Source organism: Sorex araneus, chromosome 5 (genome assembly GCF_027595985.1).
Source record: "Sorex araneus isolate mSorAra2 chromosome 5, mSorAra2.pri, whole genome shotgun sequence".
Classification (NCBI taxonomy): Eukaryota; Metazoa; Chordata; class Mammalia; order Eulipotyphla; family Soricidae; genus Sorex; species Sorex araneus.
Genome location: NC_073306.1, coordinates 14,761,613 through 14,784,013, shown reverse-complemented (window position 1 = coordinate 14,784,013; position 22,401 = coordinate 14,761,613). Strand labels below are relative to the sequence as shown.

General features: G+C 42.3%; 1 protein-coding gene across 6 annotated transcripts in view; it reads left to right on the top strand.

The window, feature by feature from the left end:
- NFIA (nuclear factor I A) overlaps positions 1 to 22,401 on the top strand; it is a 632,562-nt gene that overhangs the window by 407,418 nt on the left and 202,743 nt on the right. For all 6 annotated transcript variants that reach the window (XM_055137450.1, XM_055137452.1, XM_004607099.2 and 3 more), the window contains exon 3: positions 21,213 to 21,278. In XM_055137450.1, the coding sequence (XP_054993425.1) occupies positions 21,213 to 21,278 (66 nt within the window). The remainder of the gene's footprint in view (positions 1 to 21,212; positions 21,279 to 22,401) is intronic.

Here is a 22,401-nt window from a genome sequence, read left to right as displayed (position 1 = left end):
TCTCTGTCCCCTCTCTCTCTCCCCCCTCTCTTTCGTGGAGACAAAACCCAATAGGCAAACTTTCCCAAAGCAATTTCTGTGTGTGAAAGTCAGTGGGAAATGCTTTTCTTATGTTAGACTGACATATCTAAATAAGACAAATGCTTTGTCTTTGATTGTTGTAGTTGTTTGTTAGTCTTTGTCCTGAAACCAAAAATGAAGGGATAAAATGAAAGAAAAATCAGTAAATAAATTCTTGCTGGAGCGATAGCACAGTGTTAGGTCGTTTGCCTTGCACACAGCCGACCCGGGTTCGATTCCTCCGCCCCTCTTGGAGAGCCCAGCAAGCTACTGAGAGTATCTCGCCTGCACGGCAGAGCCTGGCAAGCTACCTGTGGCATATTCAACATGCGAAAAACAGTAACAGACAAGTCTCACAATGGAGACATTAACTGGTGCCCGCTCTGCAAATCGATGAGCAACGGGATGACAGTGACAGTGATTTTGACCTGTTTTGATGACTTTTATAATCTGGATTATGACATCGTTCACTCAAACAAGCAGAGACATTATTTTTAAAGATCTGTTTTCTCTTTCTGTGCATTTGAATTTCCTCTCTTTTGCCTGGCTTGTTTTGCTCATGGGGCATGCATACCTGTAGCTCTCCTAAGGTGTCTGAGTCATGTTTTATAAACACTATAAACATTAAAGCACTTTGCATGGCTTTGTTTCCTGACTTTCACTTACCGTCACCGTGGCACTGAATGCACGGCCGTGGTTCCCAGCACATTGAGACGGTTCATTCAAAGGTTAGCCCACCTATGTTTATAGTCATTCTGTAATATAATTACAACTAATTTCTACTGTTGTTTTTGGAGAAGAAGACTGTTGTCTCTAATTATGTGTTAGCGCTTTTTAAACCGCGCCCTGCATTGTCAGATTTTTTAAAAACGAACTCCGTCTTGAAATAACCTTTCATATTTTTCCCGGGCAAAAACATAGCACACGTGGATCTATCTGGAGTTGGCAAAACCCAAAGCCATAGTATGTGATGGAACATGCCGTGGCTCTGGAAGTACTGGTTGGACGTTTTCAGTCCAGCACTACCCCGAGTTTGAGAGGCAGCTCTGGGAGAACTAGAAATTTCCTGTCTCGGGAGGGTCAACCAGTCCTGCTGCATAGCAGGGAACGTTCCAGTCTTGCTCAGACCCCCAAGTGGAAAAAAAATACTCCGGGGTTACCCCGATGTCAGACGGCTGCCCATGCTGTGTACTGTATTTCGTTTTCCTGCCCTGCCCGTAGGACGCCTCAGAGCACAGTGCAAGTCTCATCTTGAGAACCAAAGACCGGCAGCACCATTTTGTCTTTTGGCAAGCGCCGTCCCCATCTCCCCCAAATGGCAGCTCCGTGAATAGAGCGAGTCAGCTGGACACACCCTCGCCTTGCTGCATGGCACTGCCATATTAGTAATAGAATTTTAGTGCTGATTTAAAAGACAGTCTGCCTTAGAGCAGACTGCAGAGTTTGCACACTGTGAATTGTAATTAAAGTGTAAGGGGTGCTTATTATGTCAACAACTGGCATGAGAACCCCCGAGCAGCAGGTGACCCCGAGCATGTGACGTTTGTGACAGCTAGGATCCCCTTTTCACTGGCTTAGCAATCTGAAAGTCCAAATTGAAAGAAGCCCAGAGGCTGTATATTTCATTAGATCCCAAGGGAAGTACAGGATACAGCTTCCTTCTGCTTTCCTGGGAGATCGCCAGAAAGTTTGTAGAGCTCTGTTTCTGTCAGAGGCTCAAAAGAGAAAAGAAAAAGCACACACAAAATAAAACAAAACACCATACACACCACAAAACCGTCCAGCAATCACCCCCAGGACCATAAATTTGACATTTCCCACAGACTCTCTGCGGCCACAGTGTTGCCGTGTCAGCAATATGCCCCCGGCTTTTGAATTGTTTGAAAAGAGAACTCCGTGTTCTAGCATTTAAAAAATGTTTAATCTTCAATATGCAGGGATTCTTGGGGTATTTAAAATAAAACGTGAACAACGAAGCAAGCATAGAAATCCTGTGGTTTGCTTTAAGCCCCTGGGCATGGTGCATTTCATTCCCCTTCCCCACTGGAAGGGGGGCAGGGTGGGGGGGTGGGGGAAGCCTGCCCTTGGAAAGATGAATCCCCAGGAATCAGAAAGGAGACCGACCGGCCGTTGGTATTTCCCATCTCCCTGCGATGGGTGAGCCGTTGGGTGTGTTATGCCACCCAATGGTAGGCTCCTGCAAGGGTGCAAAGACAGGGCAGAGTATTGTAAAGAATTCTACTGTATGGGAGCTGGAGCGATAGCACAGTGGCTAGGGCGTTTGCCTTGCACACGGCCAACCTGGGTTCGAATCCCAGCATCCCATAGGGTCCCCTGAGCACTGCCAGGAGTAATTCCTGAGTGTAGAGCCAGGAGTAACCCCTGTGCATTGCCGGGTGTGACCCAAAATGCAAAAAACAAATAATAATAATTCTACTGTATGCAGAGATGCTGCCCGCCCCACCCCTCACACACACACACACACACACACACACACACACACACACACACACACACACACTGACTGGTGTTTAGGAAGGTTTGAATCTAACGCCAGCCTGCCATCTGACATCAGACTGGCCACTGCTAGTAGACCAGGCTTCTCACATGGACAGTGGCTTCCTGTGGCCTCCGAGTCCCCTCACGCAGGATGGGAGAGTGTGGGGTCTGTTGCTGCATTTGGGTACGATGGGAGTTTTGACCCTGGGTTTTGAGTCTAGGACTCAAGTTCTCTTAGGAATGGAGCTGGCTGTGACAAGTCTGCTCCAAACAGAGCTGGACTGGAAACCCAGTTGGGGCTACGCCGCCTGGCCCCGTAAGTTGAAGCTATGCCTGGCCTCCCTGTCTGGAGAAGTAGATTTTATCCATAAGTTTTATGGAATTTAAATTTGGAATAAAAATCTTCTGAATCTAGGATCCAGTTTGGAGTGTGTGTGTGTGTGTGTGTGTGTGTTCAGCTTGTGTGTCCATTTGAGCTTGTGTCTGTGTACCTGTGTATTCTTGCATAGGCCCTTGTTGGCCTCCGAGGAAAAATATGTGCCCTTTGCATAAATTTGGTAGGTTAATGAAAACATTGTAACTTCATAGATGCTTTCATTGTTATGAGGGAACTACCTTTTCTTTCTTCCTTTCATTTAATTGTCACTCACCCAGCTACTTTGGCAGACTTGCAAATAATAAATTTATTTTGCAGGCGAATCTTTTTATCTAGCCAGAGGGAAACCCAATATCCTTAGCACAGTTTTACCATACTTACACAGAAGGATGGGAAAAGAAGTATTGAGGATGTACTGGAAATGTGTCTGAGTCAGCCTGAAGTTAGCTGACTGATCGTCGAGAGGTCCAGTGTCATAGGTGCTTGTTTGCCTTGCACGTCAGCATTATTTTGTTTTATCATTAACGTGACATCACTCACGGAGAGCCCAAACGCCGTGTTAATAAATCAGTGAAATGTGAATAGAGTATAAAAATAAGTTCTTTTCAGAACATGTCGCAATTTTGGAAATGCCTTTCTCAACTTCAGGTCAGACTTTTAAGAAGTTGAGACTTCTTAAGAGAAGCCTCTTAGGAGGTTAAGAGTGTCCACAGTTGTGTCCCCCTGATGGCAAAGTAAAGGCTATTCTGTTGCCTAAAACCAGGTGTTGCCAATGTGTCTTTTTTTTGTTTGTTTTTTGGGCCTCACCAGGCTGTGCTGAGGTATCCTCCCTGGGGGGCTCTGGGGATATGGGAGTTGAATCCCGGTGAGCGGTGTGCAAGGCTAGTGCCTTACTCGCTGTGCTCTCACTTGGGCCCCTAACATGTAACTTCTGAGACGCTACTGGCAGTTGCTGTTTCTTTTTCTCAGTGATAGTAGCCTTGGGGATACCCTACTACAAACTTGACTGTCACTTCTCTAACCCTGAGTGAAGTGTTTCCGCTTGTAGAATGCTACCAGACTTGGTCAAGGCCTTCTGCTCTTGGGTCTCTATCTGGAGGGCTTCAGAATGGCAGAAGACCTCTGTCACGTACTGCGGGCATGTTCTATTGAAAGGATCCATGAGGATTTGTGTTTCATGCCATTTTTTCAACTGTCCCTGATTCCTTCCACTACCTGGGACAGAAAATGCTTTTTCAGGATGCTGAGCCCCAACCATTTGCAGGGAACTGTCATTATTGTCTCATGAGTGGAGTCATCCACTTCCCATTTCAATGCTAATTTTTGGTTGATTTATTTTTCAACTGTTACATTAGCTAATCAGATTATTGTGAGCTCTGGAAGAGACATTTACTCATCTTGGTTGGAGAGGAGAAAGTTGCTCTAGTGTGTGTACATTTAGCACGTTTTCTGACTTTTTTTTCTTTTGCAGTAAGTGGTAGAAACGCTGTCTCTGGGATCACCCTTGCCTAAAAGTCTTGCTCAGGTTAATTCTCCCCACCAATAATTCCTTCCAGTCCATGGGGATTACTGAGCATTGATTCTATGCAAGCTGTTTCTGTGGGCAAGAATTTATGTCTCAGGGGTCTTGCAACTAACTGGTAGGGAAGGCAGATGGTGATCATATAAAGGGAGAAATAAGCTAGAAGCTGAGGCTTGTTCTTAGTAACTCAACTCCAGGGGGCCCGAGGAGGGAGTGATTAATTCTGCCCGGAGAGAGGGAAAGGGCTGTCTTCATTTTCTTTTACACGGAGCCATCTTCATTCGGGCCCGGATCTACGCTGTCTCATTGGAGCCACCAGGAAACATGGGAGAATTGAGTGACTTTCTCGTCCTGGTTTGATGGTTGCAAGTAGAAGGTGACAGTGTAGCTAGAACTGTACAACGGACCACATCTTTTTTTCAGAGACTTTCTAGAAAGCCGGGGGAGTGGGAGTGAACAGTTTTAGTTAATGTATGTTGATGGCAGTGGAGGGTTCCAGGCCCCAGTGGGTACCGTCCTGTTGTCTGCACATTGTGAGGATGCCCCAGAGAACCATGGCATGGACTGGTGAGGGCAGTGCCTGTGTTGTTTGGGCTTTACCATAGCCCCTCACTCTCTGGGCAGGAGTGCAGAGGGATGTTTGGCTGGGTAGTCCATCATCCTAAATTCGAGCCTACAGGAAAATCAAACCAGAGAAGCAGACGTGGCGAGTTAACGGAGAGTGTGTTTGATCAAGGCAGAGGGCCAGCCTGAACTAGATCGGCCTCAGATACTTTTCACTGAAAGGTTGTGTCTAGACAGTTTAAGTGGTTTAGGCTTTTGATACCTTTTCCATGTCCACACTTGGGCCCTGCTTCCAACTTGGTGTTCTTTGCTCTCCGTTGGAAGGCATGCCATCCACTTCCCATACGATTTCACACACACACACCCCTGAAAAAGTTTGTATTCCTTGAGTATTTTTTTTCTTCTGGAGGAAGTTTCAAACAAAACTTTCAGAGTTATGAGCCCAGGGATCTCCTTTCTGCCACCACTGCCCTGTTCTGAGCTGCAGAGGGTTCCAGAATTGTGAGTTCTCTGTAGCGAGGCCTTGGTGAAGACCCAGCATCAGTCCTTGTTCAGTCTTCAGGGCTCCCAAGCAAGCAGGACACTGAAGTCCCATCGGTGTCTGTCATGGTATTTGTTGCTTTGTCTGTGGAACGCTGTAATCCTTTCGGGCTTCTTGTTACTAAGGAAGGATCGCTGCCCCCTACTCAATTATTTGTCATATTTTTATCAGTAGAGGACACAGTTTCTAAAAGGACTCCCATTGTCCCAGTGACGGTGGATGCTTCTTGACATTCCTGTCCTCGTTTGCTTCCTGGGACCTGCCAAAGCTCATCCGAACACGTGGGTTAGACCTAACACATGAAGGAACTTCAGGGGCATTTCGAGGGCCCAGCATTTCACAGCCTTTAGCCGTGGGGGAAAGAAAGCCAGGTTCTCTGAGCTTTCCCCAGCACCAATCCTGAGTCCTTAGTTCTGAAACTGGTTTTCTTGTTCTGGATACTTACGCCGGATACCTTAGAGCTTTCCCTCTCTGACGCCCTCCCTTTCAATCTCTCATTTGTGAATACTTGCTTTAGATGAAACAGGGGACCATGAAGGAAGGGCATGTGAGGGGGCTGGGGGGGGGCTTTCCCGTGGCAATGCCACTGGCCTCTACGGCAGAGTGCAGCCAACAAACCAGCACTGTGTCGAACTGTCGTCCATGCAAAGGTTATTATTATTATTTTTCATGACAGCAAGACTAATTAGTGAATTTTTTAATGTAAGAAAATGTTGCTGTTAGTAAAAGTTTCCTCAGTGTGCCAGGAAGCAGATGGTAGCACTGAACAGTGTTTTCTGTTGCCAGATTTTGTATATGCTTTCTAAACCTGCAAGAGATTTTTTGCTTTTCCAGATTCAGATTTCTGATATTTTTTTATTTTAAAACAGAAATAGAAACTTATATTTAACTGCACTTTCATCACGTGGTCGGCTTGACAAAGCATGGTTACTTGAAAATGTTGAGTAACATTTGATGCTCTGCTTGCATTCCCTCTCCCAGAGTCCTGAGAATAGGGGTGTCACTCTCCATTCTCTCCTTCCAGACACAAGGTTGTTGCCTGGAGAATACCACAGTGTGGGCTTCCCAGGGCCTGTGAAAAACCATGTATAGGATCTTCTCCGGGTGGAAATCTCTCTGACATTGTATTTCGCCTCCTGTAACTGTGTCACCTCACCTCCACCTTTTTTCTTTTTTCAGTAAGATCCCTTCCCTGCAACCTTTCTGTTTGTATACAGCTTTGAATAATTCATTTCCCATCTAGGACTGGAGAGAGGTTGCTCTGCGTTCATTTGCAATTTTCTTTTCGCCCAGTGTTTTCTATGAAATTCCTTCCAACGACATTTGTTTCCAATCTTCCCCCGAGAAGCCTCAGCTTAGCTGTACAGTGCCATGTGGCGGCACTCACAACGCTTGCGGGTTTCGAGGCCCACGGGGAGAGTGTGTCTGCAGTGGCGTGTGGAGGTGAGGCTGCTGTGTAGGGTAAAGGCTTGGGGACGTGGTTGACTAAGACTTTAAATCTTTCCTCTCCGAGAGGACCTCCATTTAGAGGAGAAAGGGAAATCATTAAACCATTAGGTGAGTTGCTCAATAAGAAATGGAAAATGGAAACCACTCAAGGTCTTGAAAAAAATTATTTAGGTAAATGTAACAAGAAAATAATTGTTCTAAAGTTACTTACTAAGTGGGAAAACTGGGGGAAATTAGGTGCTGTTTGGGGAGCGTGATCACCTTTCATCCCTGCTTTTACACTACTCTCGTGTGATGCCTGATTCTGGTGCCCGTCTCCCCCATGCTAACCTGGTAATTCTCACTGGGGCAGGGTTTTATTTTACCTATGACATCTGAACAAACTCTGATGCACTCCTCCACCCACCCCGCCATAACTTTCCCTATATCTTTGCATATAGAATTGCCTGTCTCGTTGGAAGTCCTCTTCTTTCTGTCCCCTGTTGAAATGATGCCAGTGCTTTTATTATTCTTTATTATTCCTGGGTGTTATTTCCCCCCCCCTTGATTTTTCCTTTTACTCTTTTAAATTTTCCTCCTTCATGATTCTCACTGTTCTTCACAAGTAGCCAAGAAATAAATAAAACTGGGCCATTTAGAAAGGAGAATCCTAGCTTTCACTCCAAAATTTTGGTCATTGTTTATTCTTTGCCCCCCCCTTCTCTCTTTTGTTCTGGGGACCATATATGGTAATACTCGGGAGTTACCCAGAAACCATGCAGTACTGGGGTTCAACAAGGAATGCTCTCTCATATTTTGAGCTATCTTCTAGGCCCCCATTCTTTGACATGATCTGAAATGACTCTGAACTCCTGGTCCCAGACTGTGTGAGTACTTCAGGAGCTTAAACATTGACCTAGGAAGCCCAGCATGGGTGGGATGAAGAAAAAGACACTTGGTAGGTAGAGTTGCCTCTTTTGATTTTACGCAGTGATACAACAGCTTCCCTATGAGCTTTTGCTTTACCATAGCCTTCCCCATGAATAGCAGCAAGAACAACAGCAAAAACAGGAACATACATGAAGCCTAGAGATTTATCATGTTTATTGACTATAAACCCAAAAGATGGGCCATTTCCGACATATCCAAATCTACCTCCTGTTCCCTCTCCCCCTGTGGGATTTTGGCCTGGGTACTAATGTCATGATACTTTATATTCCCCTCCCCATCGGGAATTGGAGGAGAGGGCTGCTCTAAAAAACGCTCAGGATCACTTTCATAAACAACACAAAGTTGAGTAAGTGGAATTCTTCGTCAACATTATTAGCTGCCTCAGGACAAAATAACCTCTCCCAGGATTTTGTGCACAGTAGGTGATCGATAAATGCTCGATGAACTGAAATAAACAAGTTTCTTCCTCCTGAGAATGGCGATTTATTAGCTATTCTTCAGTGATCAGGATTTGTGGAAAAGTGAACTAGAATACCTGCTTAGATTTTTGACGAGGAGAGACCATTGAAATGGCTGTTAGATTAGAGACTCCCTTTACCCCCACTAACTATTTTTCTCCATAAAAAAAGAATCCAGGTGACTAAAACTCTTTTTTGTCATTTTAAAAACACTTCCTGATGATGGTTCATTTGGCTAATCCTACTGAAACTATTACTAGGCGTTGTATGGAAGACAATTTAATTTTAGGATTATTGCTAAGCAAATTAATCATCCATACCGAGTACCGAAATAGAAAATTCTTATCGCTTCCCAGCATAACCACAGAAGAGGATATAGATTGTGTCCAAAATGAAAATTTAAAAACTGAGAGATAAAAGGAACTTGAGCTGAAGGTGAGAACACCTACTTGCAGCTGACACTGAGAGGCTTAGGGTGGGCAGGGCTCCTTGATCTGTAATGGATTTCTGAAATCTTTTCTAGGTTTCGAAGCTGCATACTTGAATTTATGTTTTAGTTATGTAAGCTGTTTTCTTCTTCTTGCTTTGTAGGATGTTTGCAGCTTTCTCATTTGTATCAACTCACACATTTTTGAAATTTTATAATTCTGTATAGTTTTGGTTATAAAGTTCACTGACTAATCTTTTTAGCATGTTCAACCACTCCGTGCTCTAAAGATACACAGAACTTGATGGCTTCCAAGTGTGGTTCAAACATCCAAGGCACTTGAGATTAGCACCGTGAAGAAATTTTAAAATATTGTACTGCAATTAATTTTAAATAACTTAGCACTGCATATGTCAGGGAGAAAGCCATGACTGAATCCAAATGGAAACTCCTAAAAGTGAAATGATTCAGTATATTTAAATCATTTTGTCTATCATAAAGACATAGAGGCAAAAATATATGACTGTTTCTCCATGTAAAGGCTTGGGTGATGTGCTAAAGAATCAGATGTCACTGGGTTATTTTTTGGTATTAATGTGGAAACTGGGACTATCTTTTTGGTATGAAGTAAGTGAACGATAACTTTACTTAGGTTTATCTGTAATAGGTCAGAAACTGTTTTCTGGGAAAAGTTCTTATAAGTGTGGAAATTTAAAAAGCATATTATTTTTCAAGATACATTAGAAATTGTTATGTGTTTATAATTAAAAAACTCAGGTATAGTTGAAAATATAGCTATATTTGAAAAATCATTTTTCTATACCCCAGGACCTAGATCATAGACTAAATTCTTGTTAAGAGGCACAAAGCCTGATTTGGTAGCTCTTAAAACAATATTTTATGGTGTTCTGGACAATACAGTAGGTCAAGGTGCAGAGAGAAAACACTTCTCTGGGTATCTCTTACCTGTTTGGCCAAGTCCTTCCAGATAAACATCTGAACATTAGGGGAACCTCTTGTCCTCATTCTGAAAGAGACGGTCTTTGACTTGAGGTGCTCGTGGCACTCATGGTTCTCAGCATCAGCATCAGCACTCAGCATCAGCAGCAAGTAGCCCCTGTCCCATTCAAATGAGTTTAACCTGGAATGTAGCCAGAGCAGCAACTGGGGTTCTAAGGGGATATGTTTCAAGTCAGAACTCTAGGGTGGCCAAGAACTCTAGGGTGGCTAAGCTCAGCCATGATCATCAATCGAAGCCAGATATTACTGAAAATTTTATTACAAGGTTACAGTGAGCAGTACCAAAATGCTAATTAATGTAGCTAATTAATGCCCCACACCCAAATGAGTCAGGCCATTCTGAAGGTGGATTTCAGAGCAGAGAGCAGTACTCAGCCTCCCATCACATGTGCCTCTACGCATAGAACACGGCCCACTTTCCTCCAACCCCAAAATTCACCCCAACACATCTGTTGATGTCTTTCAAGAAGGAGGTCTTGAGGTCTTTCATGGCCTTAGAAAGAGCCTTCTTTCACTTTGATTTCAATTCTACTTAAACAAACATCTATTGGTGTCTATATGTTCCAGATATTGTGCTCTCCGGCAGTAAAAGAAATGAGACAGGAAGTATAAGAGGCTGATGTGCTTCTTTAACTAGTTTATATATTTCTGAAAATCTGCCCCTAACCAGTGTGCAGTTAAGAGAATTATAGCTCCTGTAATTTAAATCATACTGTTCAGTTCTCAGAATCTTGAGAACCACGCACTTGGAAGATGAGTGAATTTAAGTTCAGAGAAAGGCAGAGGCTCCCCTGTCTATATCAGTGTCACAGAGCTAATATTCAGGGTCCGAAAGGGACTCCAGCCCAGGTTTTCTCATAGTGAATTCACTGTCTTACTTTCCCCATGACCACAACTAATTCTATTATTTCTATTATGAGTGTCTTTTTCTACCAAAAGAACACTAGGCCTTACTAGGAATAATTCGGACACTATTGTTCCTAAGTGGGGGGAGTCAAATATTTTACAAACTATTTTGCTATTTTACACCATTCCAGCCGTGCTAAGTGTGTAGCAATAGTTCTGTATTTCATACGAGAGGAACTCTCCCTACACCTTTCTGTGTCTCCCTCAATAAGCTAAGCTCAGCCATGATCATCAATCGAAGCCAGATATTACTGAAAATTTTATTCCAGGGTTACAGTGAGCAGTACCAAAAGCTTCTCAGAGTAAGGAGAAAAGCAATTCCAGATGCTCAAAGGAACCATGGCTATATGTTCCTTTCACCAGGAATCAGGGCTTAATCGGGAGGGCATGCCCCAGAATCTTGATTTTTATGATCCTTCTCCTGATTGATTGAGTTCCGTGAAGGGCAGAGACCTGGCTTTCCTTTTTCCTTTTCGTGTCTCTTCTGGGTGAAAGGTATGTATGACGGCGTAACACCATGGATGGAATGAGTAGACCCAAAGACAAGGGAATGAAAATGACGTGCTGTTTGGCGAAAATGTTCTAGTATCATTTCCCCCTTTGGGGTTCATGGTGTGAGCCTAACAAACAGTACAGAATTCCAGACCAGTCTAAATTTTCTAGTCCTCTTTCCAGTGGTGGGACTTAGGAGCATGCCGAGAGCCATTCTCTTTTCTCAGATGCATCAGGAAAAAAAACTCAGCCAATAACAAAAAAAAAAAAAAAAAAGAAGAAGCAAACTCAGACCCCAATTCACTGATTTGCTGAACTCAGTCAAGCACCTGCGTTTTTTTTTTTTTAAGCCCGTTGATGACTACGCCAATCTTATTCCCATCCTTTGGCAGAGCTATTTCCTGGTGGTGGGTGTAACATCAGGTTCCATTGATTTTTGAGTTTGGTTGGTGGTTTCGACTCTTCCACTGCGTTGCCCTCCCTACCTCCCAACCCCCTACTCCTGCTGAATTCGCTTTCCTCCTTTCCTTTTCCCAGTTGGAAAATGGACCAGTAACCACTACTGCCAGGTCCCCCCAAAACTCCACGAGAGCCTTGACTGGGGGGGGTCATCTTCTTTCGGCCACCCCCTCACTTTGAGACAGTTGTGATTATCTCTGTCTAAAGGTCATAGCGAAATTGAATAAAAGGAAAGCTGTGTTTTCCTGTCGATGCACAAAGGCAGTATTGACTTCCCTAATCCAGTTTGCTGAGGGGTGAGAGAATTAAATTAGATATCTAAGCACAGAAATCGAGAGCCTTTGAAAACAAAGATAAGGAGACAAGACTGTATTTTCCCCTTTCCTGGGAGCTCTGGGCTGGAGATTTTGCAGGTGTGTCATCTGATCCATGGCTTGCATCGACCAAAACTGTGCCAATGCATATTTAATTAGCAAGGGGACCCTGGATGCATTATAGCCATCATCCCTATATTGAATGGACTGTCAGACTTTCTGCGCCCTTCACCCCCACCCCCCCACCCTCCCCTAAAGCCGGCCCCCTCCCTCCACTGCCTTGTTTGGGAAGCTTCTGCATTTTGTCTGAGCAGCTAAAAAGTTTCTTTGTTTTTAGCTGCTGATGCATACAGAGCCACTGAGGAGAATACAAACAAGTAGAGACCTAAAGTGTTTATTTTGTCTAGGAAGACAGGCTAAACCAATCGGACTCCTTTGGTAAGATTTTTTTTCCAAGCCTGTTGAAAACTACCAAGGAAAATAAAAAAGGAAAGAAGTAACACTGTACCACACTTCATGTATAGACTTAAAAAAAAAAAAAAGTGAGTCTATATTATTATTAACATTTAAAGAAGAGGCTCTCAGGATAATTACTTAAATAATAAATAAAGAATGAATACTTTTAGGATCTTTTATGCTAGAAAAGTTTTTTTGTTGTTGTTTCTTTTCTTTTAAAACCTCCGATTTGGATGATGCCATAGTGCCTAGTAAGCAAAATTTTTGTTTATCAGTCTAATTTGTGTGATGAAATAAATAGTTTTGTCCTGGATTTCTCATGCCAGTAGGAAAGCCAAGGAATGTAGAGAAGTTATTTAAAATAGAAGGTGTGCAGAAAGTTTGGACTGGGTGGATTGCTTTCAAAGTTCCAGAGATTTCCTGGAAGCTTCTATTGGTGGGGATTCTTAAAAGTAGCAGGAGGTTTGGAATTTGGCCTCAGACAGGTTATTTGATGGGATTATGAGCACCGTTCATTTTCACACAGGTTACAAAGCCTGGCCTTCCAGACAGTGTTGTCTGATAAACAGATGTAATGCACCAAGTCTGCTTAGAATAAAGAGCAACAGACTGTGAGCACGTGTTTAGGACTCATTTAAACTCATCAGCATAGTCTAGCTTCGAGTTCTCTGTCTCTAAGTCTACTTTTGAGGTAGCTTCTTGCTGGTAGAGTAAAAAGGAATCCCCCCACCCCCCACCCCGCACCCCACCCCACCCCACCCCTGGCAATTTGCTTAGAGACTCCTGGGAAATTCATTTGCATACATCTTGTTACAAAGACTGACTACTTCCTGCCTTAGACAAAGTGTTGCCTGATAAACAGACTTAACACACAAATGTCTGTCTGGAATAAACAACAGCAAGTGGAGATTTACATTTTCATTATCAGAGATAATCTCTTTCCCAGTATATGGGAATTAACTTTTTTTTTCAAGCCAGGTCTGTGATGCTGGTGATGTTTTAGAACAGAATCACATGGTGTATGAGTTGGGGCTGATTTTAAAGAAAGAAGCAAAACAAAATAAAACAAAAAACTTTTTTTGGGCGGGAAGGTTTTCATAGTAAAGGTAAAAAATGGACATTTCTTTTGGGTTTAATTTAAGGTATCAAAATCTGTTTCTCTTACTTTATTTTATCCACTCAACAATCCTAAATTAGTCATGAATATCCCCACTTTACAGATAAAGAGGAAAATTAAGTTTACAGATGTGATTGTTTTAGAATGGCATCATTTTTGCCAGTTAAACTCCTTTCAGTGGTGAAATAAGAGTGTCAAAGGCAGGTTACTTTCAGATGCCTAAGTACTAAGTAATTTAAATACCATGGTTGCTCTCAGCAGGAAATGTTTCCTAAATGCATGAAGCCCTGTGCATATGGAGTATACCTTAATCATCGTTGTCATTTGACATACTTGTTTTTATAACAAAAATATATGGAAGAAAGTCTGCTACCTCCTCTGGTAATGGAAGAGATGAGTAATTTCCTCACTGTTGTGATTAATTGTGGTTATGAAAAAAAAAAAGTAACCCCAGAAGGGAAAATTGAGCACACTTGTGAGATGCATTTTTAAGTCAGTTTTGCTTCGACATGAGTCGGTAGGTGGGCAGGTTGACTCAGAAACTTGGGTTCTGATTGCTCAGCACTTCACCATCAGTGTCAGAATTCAGAGTGACACTGTATTTTAGTTATAGCCCCTCGTCAAAAGAAATAGGAGAAATTTCAAATTTAGTCAAAATGTTTATGCTCACACACCTTTATTTGGGAGGAGGGAGGAAATTCTTGTTTCATTTTTATTTTGGTGCTGGGGATTGAACCCAGGGCCTCATACTTTTCAAAACTTCTGCCTTGCCTACCACTCAGCTACATGTGAAGCTCTTACACATCTTTTGTCGTCTCCAATGTCTTGCCTTTGACCTTATTTGTAACTTCCCCGGGAAAGCTGCTTCTTATTTGAAGTCAGCCTCACGCAAAGATCGAAGGTTTGAACAGTGAGTCATTTGCCATTACTTTCAGAGTGAATGTGTCATTTGTTAAGGTTAGAAATGACTTCCCCCTCCCTGTCATAACACAACAATGGTTACGCCATTTTATTTTTTTCCCCCCACTGTGTTAAGAGTGTGTATCATTCTGCAACCTCCTTGTGCACAGAGAAAAATAACACATTTGTGAGTAGGTGATAAGACAGTTGAATCACTCTTCAACCTAAACAGTCTCATCGTCATACACGGTCCCGACAAAACAGATGGGCCCTGAATACCAGCATTAATGCCAAAAAAAGAAAAAAAAATCTAATGCCTGCAAATTTAATATTTCGCAAATTTCTTCTTCAGAAACGCCTTAACGTTTCTTTCAGGAGAGACAGTGGCAAGAGAGGCGATTGTATAACACTGGCTTAAGTCTGCCCTAAAAATGCCATGTGGGGAGTGGCGAGGGGTGGCTTTTGCAGCAGCTGGCAACCTCCGGGGTGGTCTGGTGGAGTTTTTCCAAGTCGACACCGCTTGCACACAGCTTTCCCGCGCACTGTGGAGGCCGATCAGAGGACACAGGCCCAAGGACCTGCGGAGTCACTGGTTCTTTCAGATCCAGGCTTCTTCCTCATGCATATGTGCTCCTCCACCCCACTCCCTGCCGGGGAGGGAGGTGTTCTGTGGACCTTGATGATACTGGTTTTCATTCATGCTCCAGTCTCCAGGCAGACACCCATTTCCAGCTCACTGGGAAAATCACTACCTACAGATACCAATTCTGCCCACTAAATACAGTCAGGACAGGACTTCCCATTTTTATAGAACCCTGCAGTGTCTTCATTTTCAAAACTAAAGAAACTTCTTCGCTGTAACTCGCCCCGTGCATGCGTATGTTTTAAAAACTAGGTTAGTATGTGTTAACGTTTTGCTACGTGGGCCTCAGTTGTACATTTCAGTGAATCTAAAGCTTGGGGAGGTGATTCCCTAAGCTTAAACGGGCTCGAGCCCTTCTCCAGAAATACTATTAATCACGGAATATGTTTTTTCATGCTTCAGAATTCATGGTGGTATTACAAAAAATATTTGTGTAGCTCAGGCCATGATGGATAATGTTATATTTAGCTGCTGGTATTGTATTCATCAATGTTTACACATAAGTTACAGATGGTATGTACACCTGTGCCCTGGTATTCAGCTTTCTGAAATGAAGGTTTTTTTTGAATAGTTCCTTGTACCTCAGACTTAAAGGTTGTGGGGATGCCAGGAGAAAAAATATACACCGTTCCTAAATATAATAAATTACTATAATAATGTTTCTTTTATAAAAGCAGCTATGGGACAGATACACAAAATGTGATATTTGGTCATTTGAATTTTTTAAGTCTAATAATTATTTTCTGATACAGGATGATAAAATACAGCACTTCTAAACTTTACTTTGTTAATAAGAAATGATTTTTTTTCTATTGTAACATTGAAGATTTACAAAATGAATACAGAAATGAATCTTGATATTCTTTGACCTCTTTTGCAAAGAATTCACCTTACCAAACCATAAGAAACAAAACTTTGCCTTAATTTTGAACATCTTAATTTTAAAATTATTTTTGTGGCTTTCTTGTGCATGGGAGTGACTTCCCTGCATTGCCGGGGACCCCCGGGGCTCCCCACAGGCAGTGTTTGGGAGACACGGGTGCCAGGAATTGATTCCAGGGCCCTGAGCACTCCAGACACATGCTTCAGTTCCAGTTCTGAGCATCTTTCAAGGCAACAGTTGTGGAAGGTAATTTTATTATAGTAGAATCTAATCACATTTATTTATTTTTGCCCCAGAAATTATCCTGACTCCTGAGTTTTTGGCAGCAAAGTATTTACTCCCTCATTTACCTTTTCTGTTTATGCTACAAGCAACGCCAACTCCTTTAGGGTGGAATTCTCACTTGATTTTTTTTTTTTTTGACTCATTTCTGTTTCTGATTGCCTTCTTGGAATGGCTGGAACTGGACACACAACTGTAACAAAGGGTCTTCAAATCTCATCTTTTAGCCCAACCATTAGGTATGTGGGAGGTTGAAATTGAGGCGGCCTTATTTTGCTAGTGGATCAAGAATCACTCTGATGGGGGCTGGAGTGATAGCATAGCGGGTGGGGCGTTTGCCTTGCACGCGGCCGACCCGAGTTCAAATCCCAGCATCCCATATGGTCCCCTGAGCACGGCCAGGAGTAATTCCTGAGTGCAGAGCCAGGAGTAACCCCTGTGCATCGCCAGGTGTAACACCCCCCCCCAAAAAAAAAGAATCACTCTGATGGTCCAACAGACTTTCATTGAGCTCATGTTGAGGGAACCAGAATCACACAGGCCTGTCTCTGAGGGGGTCTCTCTGCCCTGGTTGTGCTTTCTTAGCCCCTCACACAGCAGTGAGATGTCAAGATATGATAGATCTCCTCAGCGTGCATCCTGTGACTGTGAATTACTTCTTTCTTGCCACTTGAGCCCACACCCTTTGGAGGGGCCCAGGGGTGTCTTCTGGGCATCAGACACTGTCTTCAGCCCTTGCCCTTGTTATTCTGAGGGACCACTTGAGTGTGGACCAGTGGATCACAGAGGGTGGTTGTATGCAACCTTGAAACACAATTGCCCGTTTTCCTGCCCCTGGTCCTGAGCTGACCCCTGGCTCGCATGGCAGACCCCAGGGGAGGGGGACTTCAAGGTCTCTTCTGCCTGCATTCACTGAGGCTTGTCCTTGTCCAAGTGTGAACAGTGTGTGTGTGTGTGTGTGTGTGTGTGTGTGTGTGTGTATTAGTCCCTGGCAGTGCTCCCGAGTTGGAAAGCAGAACAGCACATGAAAATTCATCTCTGGAGCTCAGCAGTTCCTGAATCCCTGGTGGCTCGGTGATCCTCCGCTAGTAGTGAGGACAGAAAAGAAGAAAGAAGGAAAGTGGTCTGTGAACTGGGTTCTCGAGGCAGATCACTGACAGCCACCTGAGTGCCATGTTAGTCAGAGAACTCTCTCAGGGACTCTAGGCTGCGCCAAGGAAGCCATGGTCCATCCCTGCTTCCAGCCTCAGGAGCATCCAACGCTCACAGGGATGTCTGTGGTTTTGTGTGGTTCAGGTGCCCTCTTGACTAATTCCCGTTCTAGCTGACCTTCCTGAAAGGAATGCTGATCTCTGTGGTTCCGTGCTGAAGGGGAGTGCAAGTGAGAGTGGGGGACCTGAATTCAGAGGTCAGGAGGATATCCAGTGCAAGATTTCCGATCTTAAGCTTCATGAGCCTATAGAGACAATAACTAAGACGTAATCTTTAGACTTACTCCTTTTCCCGGGAGTGGACTGGTCATGGAATCGCTCTCTGAGCACCCAGCCCTGTGGCTGCGGGTGTCCTGAAGCCAATTTTGTGATCAGGGCTCCACCTAGATCCCGGGGCAGACCTTGTCTCTTGTAAATTTAAACTCATATTATTTTGTTTTTAAATAAAACATCTCTTTTTCAGGGTTAGGTTAGAGCCTGAGTTTCCTGAAACAAAAAAAGTAAATCCCTAGATGGGAAAAATTGGGGAGCCCTGATATACTCCCTCTCAATAGCATTTCCCATGCTATCCTTTATACACATTTAAAATAAAAGTCTCTTCATTGTGATAGGCAAATCTGGATGACATTCAACTAGGGAACCAGAGGAAAATCGCTGTTGATGGACTCAGAGGCAAGAAAGACCCCCCAGTCCTGTGTGTCTGGGTTTGTTTGGGGGAGTTTCTGAGTTTTCTAGAGGATGGGAACTAGCTGACCTGGAGTTGATTGTCTAAAAAAGCAAGCTATAATCTGACTATGACTCCTGATGGGTCTCAACCAAGTATGTAGAAGAAAAGGAAATTTATTATTATTTTTCACCATCTTTTACACGATTCCGTGCCAGTTGTGTAAGACTGAACACTTCCCTTTGTCTGCATTCTATCTGGGGAGCAGAGAATTTTAAGTTCTGGTTTTCTCGTGGGTTCTGTACTCAATACCATCAGGGGCCTTTGGGATATGTGAGAAAGCCTTCCCATGTCCTCAGTCGCCAGCAGCGCTGGGGCTGCGTGGTTTTGTTTCTTATGGGTTCAAAAAGAAGAGTATTTAAGAGCCTGGAGTAGGAAAGAAACATTGACGTTTTTCACCTCATTTAAATTTTCTTGTCCATCTTAAGCTTTGCAGTTCCTTCTCGGGATAGTGTGTTTTCGTATGCTGTCTGCGGGTGGAGAATAAGAGTCCCCAGCATTTGAATAAAACTGGAGAAATCCAATTCCGCTCTCAGTTTGGCTAGATGCCTTCGCCACTGTTTGTATGTGAGCTTTCACAACAGCCCCTCGGCCCCTGTCAGACCAGCTCTCACGTACGCCTGCCACTCGGTTCCTACATACCACTCGTGTCTCTGTGACTTGAAATGTTCAACTTTTCCTGAACGCAACTATGGCAATCTTTTGTTGCTATTGCTGTTTCCTATGGTTGTTATATTTCTATCAAAATAGGGTGAAACAACAAATGTTAAAACAAAAGAGAGAGAGAGAGAGAGAGAGAGAGAGAGAGAAGAGCAAAGACATCCACTTGTAGAGTTTTTCAAAAAATAGGTTTTAGTCTCTTATCATCCCATTTGCCTTATTATAACAATAAAAAGAGGAAAAATTATATATATGTGTGTATATATATACAGATATGCATACATATGTATGTGGAATTAAAAATATTTTTCCATTTGTCTAGAAAGAAGTGATTAGTTTTAAAATTTTTTCGTCTGAAAGCAGAACATTGGCTAAACTATCATATAGAAAGTTAAGTTTTCTAGTGTTTACTTCAAAGAAATTATCTGTGTTTGTTTTGGAATGTAATGAGAAAGAATTTTAACGTTTAAAAAATTGGTTATTTTCTTTATTTTAGTTATAGACATTAGTTTTAAGTTGCTCAGGACAAAAACACTGAAGATAATGCCCTTTTCCTGTATTTAATTTGTAATTTTTAGGATGTTTCTTAGAATATTATGTTTGCTATTTTAATAGAAAAGTCACAGATTTTTCCTAACCAAAGATACAGTAGTCTTGGTGCAGTTGTAAATTGTTTGCTGTAAAATAAGTATTAATTTATGGAGTCAAAGTTCCAATATGCTCCAATAAATTTTTATTTCCAGTGCTGGCTCTGTAGTTCACTGTATAACTCATTCTGAAGCATTTTTCTAAAGCATCTGACCCATAATGCTTTTTGTTTGTATCTTTGCTATACTGATTATTGCAAGATGACTAAAGCTATCATTTTGCCAAACAAGCAAATTCATATTTTCTCATATTTTTCTGTTTGAACTTTGAATCAGCATAGGATATTTTTTTTTTCGTAAGCGCCAGGTTGAGAGCTACAGAAAATCTAAAAAGGGTATTTTCTTTATAGTGCCTCCATATAATTAAAATATTTAATTGTTTAGAAACAGGGAGTCTTTTGAAAAATAATTGTTATTCTCCACTTAGGATCACTTGTGTTTTGTAATGCTACTTCTTTTTTGCAACTAAAGAAAAAGAATGGCAGTGTTCTAGCTGTGTTGAAATGGGAGTAATATTTTTAATTGAATCACAGTAAAGTGTCAGGCTTTTTTGAGCTTGCATTGAACTTCTCGCTGAAATTTACTCAAATTTCAGACAGTTCTAACCCTGTGAAGTCAAGATATAGTTCAGATCCATCCAGAAATCCCACAGTTAGACTTTTCTAAAAGCATTTGTTTCTTTACTTTTAGATAACGTTATAAACTGTTTGGAACCTCAGAAAATGCTTTCTATAAAAAAAAATTCCCCTTGTAATATTTTTTCTGATTTTTGTGTCTTGTGTCTCTTTATAATACATTTTATGTATTATAAAATGCTCACTTCAAAATTAGTGAAATTCTTTTGATCAATTTTTAAAATTAAACTCTACTTGATTTCAAATTATTTATTTTAGAAATTAAGAAAATGGACACTTCTGTTTTAACACGATTCAATTTTTTTTTTAGATAAATAAGTGAGATCCAGTTCAGATATATAAGAACTCGTCCTTGTAAAGAAGCACTTTAGGGTATCCCATCCACAGAGGGGAAATAAAATTATTCTTACCCAGTGGAGAAAATGTGTATCTCCCAAAAGATCTTTAAGTTCTGATGTCATTTTAAGCGAATGTACTAGAATATTAGGACTCCAGTATTTAGTGGTGCTTGTCTGCGTAGTCTGTTGCTGTAATGCAGAGCTAAATATCAACAGAACTTGTTACTGTTGTTTGGGTTGCTTTTATATACCAGCTTCAAAATATGTTTTGACACTTTATTATGTTCTGAATCAAGCTTCAGATGTGTGTAATGAAGGATGAAGTCTTTATCAGGCTCTCGTGTATAAATAATGGAGAAGAGCCGCGAGGAAAGGGTCTCTCTCTGAGAGAAGGGCTTCTGAAGACTTTCAAGTTGCGATCTGGCACAAGCCAAAAAGCCACTGGAGGTGTAGACAAAATGGAGTGTCCGCTCTAATGACAGAGACGGTGGCTGTGTCTGCGGCCGCTTCCCCCCCCCCCGCCCCCCGTCTCCAAACTGCCCCCTCCTCTTCTTTTCTCTGTTCTTTTCTTCATTATGTCATCTCTATCATGTTCTTATTCCGAGTTTAGAGGCTGCACCTTTTGAGAAAGTCTGGCACCTCTCATCCACTTGCCTTCGCAGACCCTAAAATTTTTGGCTGTATTTTTATGTTTTTCAGATTCAAGTCAATCTGAAAGTCCCAGCCAGCCAAGTGACGCTGACATTAAGGACCAGCCAGAAAATGGTAAGTTTAGCTGGGGACTTTGGCTGCTGCTTTGAGAGCCCATAGTAGCCAAACAGCTAATCGGGCTCAAGGATTTGGGGGTCTGCCCTCGGGGCAACCCACAAATTCCTGCCCTCACCCCCAAAACTGTCAGAATACTCAAGAAAGACTTAGTCCCCAAGAAATGGATTTAGCATGCGAGGCGGGATTGATTTACCCTATCAGAATCTTTGACAGCCTAGGTAAGGAACCAGGACTTTTTCCATTTCATTTTAGTCCCATTTAAAGTGGTAAAAAGCTCCTGATCTTTTCCTTACCACAGCGATTTTAAGATTATTGATTGACAAGTATTTTTGAGTGCTCTTAGGAGCTTAACCCTTCGCTAATTACTTTAAGAAAGCAACCTCTACCTTCAAAGGATTTTCCACTTCAAGTAGTCTAAAGCATAAACAGTAAGCGTCCAAGGCAGTATTCAGTCTCTTAGTTGCGTAAATACATAGACTTTCTGTTGCAGAAATTCAATATAAAGAGGGTCTGTTTTCTATACACGTGTAGTAGTTTCTGGTAAAATACTAAGGCTGTGGTTCGCACCCAAGTCTGAAAAAGATTGTCATAGGTTGGAATTTAAGATTTAATAAAACCATCAGTTGAGTGAATGAGTAGTTTCTATCCTATGCCAAACATTTTGTTAGGTATGTTCATTGAAAGCATCTTAAAGAGTTCAAAGTGCTCTCTGTATTGGGGATGGAACAGAAGGGTCCAAAGTGAGTGCTTGACCTTGAAGGGCCTATGAGTGGACTTTGACATTGTGATTAAAACTCCAGCGGTAGCTGGGGAGGAGATAGCTCAAAGGGCTGGCACACATACTTTGCATGTAGGAGACCTGGAACTTGAATCCTGGCAGCCCTGGTCCCTTGAGCACCACCAGGAGTGATCCTCCTGGACTGCAAAGGACAGAGTCAAGAATAGTCCCACAGAGTATGACCCAAACCAAAAACAAACAAACAAACAAACAAACAAACAAACAGAAAAACCCAACTCTGGTGTTGGACCTGTGTTCAGAGCTCTCCCCTGCTGTACGTTATCTTTGAGGTATTGAATTTAATAGATTATTTAACTTTTCCAAGTGTTAGTTTATTCCTCA